The following is a 9,560-nucleotide window of genomic DNA, read 5'->3' as shown; positions in this document are numbered from 1 at the left end:
AATTGATGGTCTGTTCCACAGTCTGCCCTTGGCCTTGTTTTCACTGATGATATGGAGCTTTTCCGTCATCTCTTTCCGCAGATGTAGTCAATTTGATTTCTATGTATTCCATCTGGTGAGGATGTATGGATGTAGTTGCTCAAAATTCCAACTGAAAGGGAGGGAGTCTTCATATCAAGTATCAAGCTTGCCTCCTCAGTACACTGGGTTGATAGGGATGGGCAACTTAGATATTGGCTATCAAAATAGGGTGCTATAAAGGCATGAAGTGGCTGGCTTATAAGCTTTCATGAGTGTGCTTAGCTTCAGGACAAGGTGGGTAAGTTAGAATCCCCACTGAATAGTTTTCCTCTTTTCCAGATGGGTCTGGTGAAAAGGAGTTGGGGAGGATGGTCATAGAATTTTAAGATTCAACTGTGATTGTCACAACTGTAAATGTAGAAGATGTGTAACTACAATGGGGGAGTATCTAATCTTTCATTTCAGGGACAGAGGACCCTAGGGCCAGCAAGAGAGGAGAACATGAGTGGAGCATGGGCTCCTAACCAGAAAAGTGTTGACAGTAGAGCAACGGCATAGAGCAGCTGAGGACTCTAGGCCCATGAACTGAGAAAGATTGTGCATATCTCCATCAGGAGGCTGGCTTGCAAAGTGCATATATTTGGTTTTGTCTGTGTACATTAAAAAAAAAAAGAAAGAAAAGGGAGTAGAGGTAAATACTGTTGGCTGATGGTACATGGAGGGGATTGTAATTGTTGAAATGAAACAAAATACGATTTATTGAAAGGAAAACTGATAGTCTGCCCTGTATACTTTCATTCAATTCACAACAAAAGCTTAAACAACAGCAATAAAACTAAAACAAAATTATGAGACAAGAAGGCCTACCAACACCACTTTTCTTCAACATTATACTGGAGGTCCAAGCCAGTGCAGTAAGACAAGGAAAAAAAGAAAAGTTGTAAGGATTGGAAAGGAGGAAAGCAAACTGTCAGTATTGCAGAAGATATGTTCATCTATCTAAAAAATCTGAAGAAATTACCAGTCAACTATTGTGAATACTTAGAATTTAGCAAGGTTACAGAAAATATGATTAAAACATGAAAACCAGAAAGATACCAGCAAGAGACAGGAAACACTTTTTTTTTTAAATTTTTTTTTTTAAGTTACCTTTCATAAGGCTCTTGTTTTATAATTTTATAATGTTATAGCTGACCTAACAGAGTACACAGTTTCTGTGTAGCTTTTATTTTTAACGAGAATGAAAGACATGAGTTCAACTACACAGCTTCAATAATTAACATTCAAAATACCTCACTCATGAGCAAAGTACTTAATATACAACACTTACCTATCTATTGAGAGTTAGAAGAGTAGGCCTTCCTTAGTGGGTACTTACCTGCACCATACATGACAGCAAACATGATGGAGGATATCCATGATACTTCACTGGTGCTGGCATGGAATATGGTTTCAATTTCTTTGAAAAATACAGACACAGACTTGCCAAGTGCACAAGAGAAGCCAATGGAAATAAAAGCTCCAACAACCACTGCCCATCCCCAGCCTCCATCTGGGGGTGTGTATCCAACTGGACCTCCATTTGACAGTGTCATTGTGTGTAAAGGTAAATTCCAAGATGCAGCTCAAATCCAGATGTCTGAAGGATAGTAAATTAAAACAATACATAGCATGTAAATCAGTAACAAAGCACTTCCACAAAAATCCTTGTACTTAGGTTACCAATGACTGGATTGCTATTCAATGCTACTTGTTCTCTTTAAGTATTACTCATAATTTTTAGAGACTTAAACAATTACCACTACTTGAGCCATACACCAAAATCATTTTCAATAAATGTAGTTTTTTTTCTTCAAATTTATAAGCATACTTCTTTTAGTAAATGTTTAGTAATTCTCCACATTATCAAAGATAACTATTCGACTTCCAACTTGTAAAACCCATAGAATGCCCTCTATAAGTTTCCCAATTTAATATTTCCTTTATAATTTCTCTGTCCTAAAACTTGTCCCCCAATACTTACCTCATTTTTACTTCCTCTAGAATTCATAAGTTAAAAAAAAAAAAAATGTCAAGGAAGACACTGATATCCATAACTCTCTAGACATAGAGTAATTTGCAAAATAAAAGATCATTTGAAACAAAAGATTCTCAGTTAATGGACTGAAAAGTTATCTCAATAAAGTCTGCTTCTCATTCGGCTACTTTTATTTAAGATAACTTTTTCCCCCTGTTATGTGACTTGGAAGATTCCTAAAGGATGCTGACCAGTACAGTACAAATCTACAAAAATGAACCTTAACATCCAAAGCTGCTAGTTTTAAATCAAGGCTTTCCTTCTTCTTTTATTGTTACCCAGTACTAGTGAAAAACATAGTTAGAAACAAAAGCAAACTGTAAAATTATGAGTAAGCAGCAGATGAGAGATGTTGGGAGTAGACTTATTGAGATAAATTAAGATCTCCTTTGATTTACCTAAGCCAACTTCCATTTTATGTCTTAATTAACCCTGCATCCATTTGGATGCATAAAGGAAGAAATAATTCAGTTCTTCTCAGGGTTGGAAATCATGCGGAATGGAATCACTTTGCCAGTGGCCCCTAAGGGCAAGACAACAGGAGAAGTCTTTGTGCAGTTTGCCCCACAGGAATTAGCTGAGAAAGCACTAGGGAAGCACAAGGAAAGAATAGGGTCTGGGTATATTGAAATGTTCAAGAGCAGTCAGGAACAAGTGAGCTCATACTCTGATCCCCCTCTGAAGTTCATGTCTGTGCAGTGGTCAGTACCCTATGACAGGCCTGGCATTGCCTGCAGATATATTGGCATTGTCAAACAAGCAGGCTTTGACAGGATGAAGTCTGGGGCCTATAGCACAGGCTATGGTGGTTATGAGGAGTTTAGTGATCTCAGCAACAGCTATGGTTTTACCACTGATCTGTTTGGAAGAGATCTCAGTTACTGTCTGTCGGGAATGTATGACCACAGATATGGAGACAGTGAGTTTGCTGTCTAGAGCCCAACTGCATACTGTATCCACATGAGGGAGTTACCTTACAAAGCAACCGAGAATGACATTTATAACTTCTTCTCTCCACTCAACCCCATGGAAGTACATATTGAGTTTGGCCCTGATGGAAGAGTGACCAGTGAAGCAGATGTTGAGTTTTTCCACTCATGAAGAAGCCGTGACCGCCATGTCAAAAGACAGAGCCAACACGCAGCACAGATACATAGAGCTCTTCTTGAATTCAACTACAGGGGCCAGCAATGTGGCTTATTTTAGCTAAATGATGCAGGGCATGGGGGTGTCAACCCAGTCCACTTACATCGGCCTTGAGAGCCAGTCAGTGAGTGGCTGTTATGGGGCATGCTATAGTGGCCAGCAAAACAGTATGGGTAGATATGACTAGTTTTATAAGAAACATTTTTTGAGTTATTTCAGTCAAATTTTCACAGGCAGCCAACAAGCAGTGGAGAGCAGTTATTACATACATACACAAAGCTCATTTTGCACCATGAGTTTGTAAAATCTGGATTTAAAAAATTACCTCTTCAGTGTTTTCTCATGCAAACTTTCTTCTGGCATGTGACAAAGATATTGAGTAAATGGTAACCATTTTCAGCTTTTCTCAGTGTTTTGGTAGTATACTTCAGAGTGATGTTTGAGTTAAAGTAACTTAAAGTATGTTAAATGTGGATCTTTTATACCACATCACAATAAACTTACTGGGGAGACATGCTTTTTTGGAAAACTCAAAGGTGCTGGATCTCTAATCCAAAAAGTAACACTTCTCATGTTCATTCTAGTTTGATTTCATTAAAATTTTTTTAGGTTAAGTTTTAAGTTTTTAAAAAAGTTAATTTTGAAAACTGAAACACAATACTAACAGTGCAGGAATTGGTGAGGCCTTGACTTTTTGTGATTTCCTTTTGGGTGTATTTTGCTAAGTGAAACTTGTTAACCAATTTTTTTTTCTTAAAATAAAGACTTTTTCACGATGACTGGTACCAACTATCTGCTCACCAAAAGGTAGCAAAATGACTGGGTAGTTGAAGATAATGCATCTTAATATTAATGTATTTTAGTGTGCATTCAATAATTTAGCATATCTAATCCATGTTTTCCTTTATATTTTTAGAATATGGGTAAAATAAAAGCTAAATAAAATTTTTAAAATTAAAAAAAAAAAAAATCTTAAGAAAGGATTTCCAATCTACAAGAAAATTTATTTCATGCTTACCAGATGTGGGAGGGAGGGATCAGTAATTCACAGGTTAGAGGACAGACACATAATAGCTGGGGTGATAGGGAGGGAAATGGGATAGAGGTGATATATACACAAATTTTGAACAACAGGGTTTTATGATATAGGTATTCAGTCACAGTTGGAACAGGTTAAGGAGGAGAAATAAGGATTGACTGTCTTGTGGATATTGTTTTCCCCTGCCTTCTAATGTAAAATAGACATTTAAGTGGGACAGAAAGGAATACTGGGAAATATGATTACAGAAAGCTTCATTTTATAATAGAGCATATTCAGCCTATAACTGATTGGATTAGCTAAAAGAGGAATTAGATCTTGCCCAGGGAAATAGGCTTCATGTTAAGCCTTTGTGTAGCAAGGGGTCTTAGCTGGAATCCTGAGCCCCACCAAGAACCTTATGAGGTGGCACATTCTCACTTGAAAAGACTTGGAGGCCAAACCAGAAAGGCCAGAGGAACGGAAGACATTTCTTAAAGATGTGTAGGGCACAACTCAAAATGAAGAGAAACAGCTGTAAACATCCATTAATAACTGGAACATGGAATGTATGAAGAATGAATCTAGGAAAATTAGAAATTGTCAAAAATTAAATGGAACACATAAACATCGATATCTTAGGCATTAGTGAGCTGAAATGGACTAGTACTGGCAATTTTGAATCTGACAACCACATGGTTTTCTATGCCAAGAATGGTAAATTGAAAAGAATGGTGTTGCATTCATCGTTAAAAAGAACATATCAAGATCTGTCATGAGGTACAATGCTGTCTGTGATAGGATAATATCCATGTGCCTACAGTAAAGACCAGTTAATACCATTATTATTCAAATTTATGCACCAATCACTAAAGCCAGTGAGGATGAAATTAAAGAATTCTACCAACTTCTTCAATCTAAAATTGATCAAACATGCAATTAAGATGTATTGATCAATACTGGTGATTGGAATGTAATGGTTGGAAACAAAGAGGAAGGATCAGTGGCTGGAAAATATGGCTTTGGTGATAGAAATGATGCTGGAGAACACATGATAGAATTCTGCAAAATCACTGATTTGTTCATTTGAAATACCTTCTTTAGACAGCATAAGAGATGACTATACACATGGACCTCACCAGATGGAATACACAGAAATCAAATTGACTACATCTGTGTAAGAGACAGTGGAAAAGCTCCGTATCATCAGCCAAAACAAGGCCAGGGGCAGACTGTGGAACAGGCCATCAATTGCTTATAAGCAAACTCAAACTGAAACTGAAGAAAATGAAAACAAGTCCACGAGAGTCAAAATATGACCTTGAATATATTCAACCTGAACTTAGAGATCATCTGAAGAACAGATTTGATATATTAAATACTAAATACTGAAGACCAGAAGAGTTGTGGGATGACATCAAAAACATCATACATGAAGAAAGCAAAAAAAATCATTAAGAAGACAAGAAAGGAAAAGATAAAAAATGGATGTCAGAAGAGACACTGAAACCAGTGTAGAGATGCTAAAGCAAATGAAAGAAATGAGGAGGTTCAAGAGCTGAACAGAAAATTTCAAAGGTCAGCTCGAGAAGACAAAGTCAAATATTACAACAAAATGTTTTCTGGAGTCAGAAACCAAAAGGGAGAACATGCTGAGCATTTCTCAAGCTGGGGGAACTGAAGAAAAAAATCAAGGCTCAACTTCCATTATTGAAGGATTCCCTGGGCAAATTACTGAATGGTGCAGAAAGCATCAAATGAAGATGGAAGGAATACACAGAGTCACTGTACCAAACGGAAATGGTTAATGTTCAACTGTTTCAAGAGGTAACATATGATCAAGAGCCAATGATACTAAAGGAAGTGGTCCGACGTGTACTGAAGGAATTGGCAAAGAACAAGGCACCAGGAATTGATGGAATAAAAATTGAAATCTTTTAAGAAAGTGAGGCGGCACTGGAGGCACTTCTATGCCAAGAAATTTGGAAGACAACTATCTGGCCAATTGATTGGAAAAGATCCATATTTGTGCCCATTCCAATGAGCGGTGACTCAACAGAATGCGGAAATCATCTGGCAATCTCTTTGATATCCCATGCGAATAAAAATTTCTCTAAAGGTAATACAGAAATGGCTCTGGTAGCGTAGCCTAGTGGTTATGAATCGAGCTGCGAACCTTAAGGTCAGCGGCTCGAAACTACCAGCTGCTCCACAGGAGAAAGATGAGGCTTTCTACTCCCGTAAAGATTTACACCCTCGGAAACCCTGTACAGGGTCGCTATGGGTCAGAATTGACTCAACAGCACTTAACAACAACAACAAAGGTAATACAGAAACGGCTGCAAGCACACATTGACAGAGAGTTTCCAGAGGTTCAAGCCAAATTCAGAAGAGGACATGGAACGAGAGATATCATTGTTGATGTTCAATGGCTCTTATCTAAAAGCAGAGAATACCAGAAAGATGTCTATCTGTGCTTTATTGACTACGCAAAGGCTTTTGATTGTGTGGATCATGACAAGGTGTGGATAACATTGCAAAGTATGAGTATTCCAGAACACCTACTTGTGCTCATGAGGAATCTGTACATGGTCCAAGAGGCAGTTGTTCGAACAGAACATGGGAACAGACATGAATGGTTTGAAATTAAGAAAGAGTGTGTGACAGGGTTGTATTCTTTCACCATGCTTATTCAACATGTATGCTGAGCAAATAATCCGAGAAGCTGGGTTATATGAAGAAAAACGTGGCATCAGGATTGGAGGAAGACTCATCATTAACAACCTGTGATATGCAGATGATACAAACTTGTTTGCTGAAAGTGAAGAGAACTTAAAATACTTACTGATGAAGATCAAAGAGCACAACCTTCAGTATGGATTGCATCTCAATGTCAGGAAATCAAAAATCCTCACCACTGGACCAATAAACAAAATTCTTATCAAAGGAGAAAAGATTGAAATTGTCTAGGACTTCATTTTCTTGGATCAGCTATCAAAACTCATGGAAGCAGCAGTCAAGAAATCAAATGACGTATTGCATTAGGCAAATCTGCTGCACAAGAACTTTTTGAAGTGTTGAAGAGCAAAAATGTCAGCTTGAGGACTAAGGTGCACCCGACCCAAGCCATGATATTCAATAACCTCTCATGCATGTGAAAGCTGGACAGTGAATACAGAAGACCATAGAAGAATTGATGCATTTGAGTTATGGTGTTGGAGGAGATTATTGAAAGTGCCATGAGCTACCAAAAGAACAAACAGATCTGTGTTGAAAAAAGTACAGCCAGAGTGCTCCTTGGAGGATAGGATGGCCAAACTTCATCTCTCATACTTTGGACATATTGTCAGGAGGTACCAGTCACTGGACAAGGATACCATGTTTGTTAAGGCGGAGGGTCAGAGGAAAAAGAGGAAGACCCCCAGCGAGATGGATTGGCAAAGTGGTAGCATCAATGGGCTCAAACGTGGCAACAATTGTGAGGTTGGCCCAGAATCGGGCAGTGTTTCCTTCTGTTTTTCATAGGGTCGCTATGAGTCAGTACCAACTTGATGGTACCTAACAACAACAACAACAACAATAAATTAATCTTACAGTTCAGAAACAGGACCTTAGGACCAGCAAGAGGAAAGAGCCTGAGTGGAGCATGGGATCCTAACTAGAAAAGCAGCAACAACATAGATGGTGGCAGAGGCGATGGCATAGAGAGATAGAGCAGCTGAGAACTCTATGCCCATGACCTGAGAAAGGCTACGTGCTTGCAGGCAGGAGGCTGGCTTGCAAGTGTGCCCTTTGGACATTTAAATGAATATGTATTTTCTGTTTTGTATGTGTACATCAAAAAAATTGGGGGGGGGGTGCAATAGAGTAAATACTGTTGACCGTTGGTGCATGAAGGGGCTTGTAATTGTTGCAATGAAACAAAATATGATTTATTGAACGTAAAACTGACAATCTGCCCTGTAAAATTTCACTCAATTCACAATAAAAACTTTTAAAAAAAAATTTAGAATCAGCCCTTTATAGTGATAAAAAAGAAAACATCACTTAAGAAAAGTTCAACTAAAGAAACTGAAAGTATTTATCAGCTTTTAAAATCATTTTTTAGAGAAGTAAAATTTCCCCCCCAAAATTGTGTAATTATAAAATTTCCTAGGTCTGCACAACTTTTGTTAGATTTATTCCGAATATTTTTTTGTTGTTCCGTAAATGGCAATATAAAAAAGTACATTTTGCTAGTTGCTGGTGTGTAAAAGCCTAACTGATTTTAACAGTTTTGAGATATAAATCCAGATTGCAAACTTCTTTTAAAGTGTACAATTCATAGAATTGTGCAACTATCATCAATATGTAATTTCAGGACAGTGTCATTGTCCCCAAACAAATCCTATACCAATTATCACCACCCCCATCCCCATTCTCTCTTCACCATGTCCTGGCAACCACCTATTTGCTTTCTACTTCTGTGGATTTACCCAATTTGGACATTTTATGTAAATGGAATAATACAAAAATGTGGCTTTTTGTGTCTCACTTCTTTCACATAAGAATACTCTTTTCAAGGCTCATCCGTGTAGTAGTATCACTATTGTTCAATAATATTCATTTATGGACTTCTGGTGTGATGCCGTAGGATCAACATCAGTCTATGAACCGCACAGTCGGAAGTTTAAACCTACCAGCTGCTCCCTGGAAACCCTAATACAGAGCACTACGAGTCATTACTGACTAACAACAACAACAATTCATTTTGTAGATATATTCTTTTTTGTTTATCCATTTACCAGCTGATGGACATTTGGGTTTATTTTAGGCTGGGTTCTCTAGAGAAGTGAAGCATATATATATATATATATATGTTGTTGCTGTTAAATGCCATCCAGTCAGTTCTGACTCATAGTGACCCTGTTTAGGATTTCCCAAGGAGCGGCTGGTGGGTTTGAATCACTAACCTTATGGTTTGCAGTCCAGTCCTTATCCTAGAGCACCATGCCAGGATTATATCTATATCTATGTATCTATGGAATCCTTGTGTGGCTCTGTAGGATAAGCACTGAACTGCAAGGTTTGTGGTTCAAACCCACAAGCTGCTCCTCCGAAACCTTATACAGGGTCACTATGAGTTGGAAATGACTCAACAGCACTTAACAACAACAGTCTAGACCTGCCTCTCTCTGTCTCTCTCTCTATATATATATATATATGTTGTTGTTAAAGTGCCGTCGAGTCGGTTCCGACCCATAGCGACCCTGTACAGGGTTTCCGAGGGTGTAAATCTTTACGGGAGTAGAAAGCCTC

General features: G+C 38.1%; 1 protein-coding gene and 1 pseudogene across 1 annotated transcript in view; one reads left to right on the top strand and one right to left on the bottom strand.

Moving 5' to 3' along the window:
• Positions 1-1,616, bottom strand: part of SLC16A1 (solute carrier family 16 (monocarboxylate transporter), member 1) — a 35,805-nt gene extending 34,189 nt beyond the window's left edge. Inside the window, exon 1 of the mRNA XM_006865992.1 lies at positions 1,400-1,616. Within this exon, the coding sequence (XP_006866054.1) occupies positions 1,400-1,616 (217 nt within the window). The remainder of the gene's footprint in view (positions 1-1,399) is intronic.
• A 923-nt stretch (positions 1,617-2,539) lies between these two features.
• On the top strand, positions 2,540-3,431 carry LOC102839217 (annotated as a pseudogene).
• Positions 3,432-9,560: the final 6,129 nt, after the last annotated feature.

Source organism: Chrysochloris asiatica, unplaced genomic scaffold (genome assembly GCF_000296735.1).
Source record: "Chrysochloris asiatica unplaced genomic scaffold, ChrAsi1.0 scaffold00085, whole genome shotgun sequence".
Lineage (NCBI taxonomy): Eukaryota > Metazoa > Chordata > Mammalia > Afrosoricida > Chrysochloridae > Chrysochloris > Chrysochloris asiatica.
The sequence above is the reverse complement of the archived record's forward strand: the minus strand, read 5'-3'. Positions and strand labels throughout refer to the sequence as shown.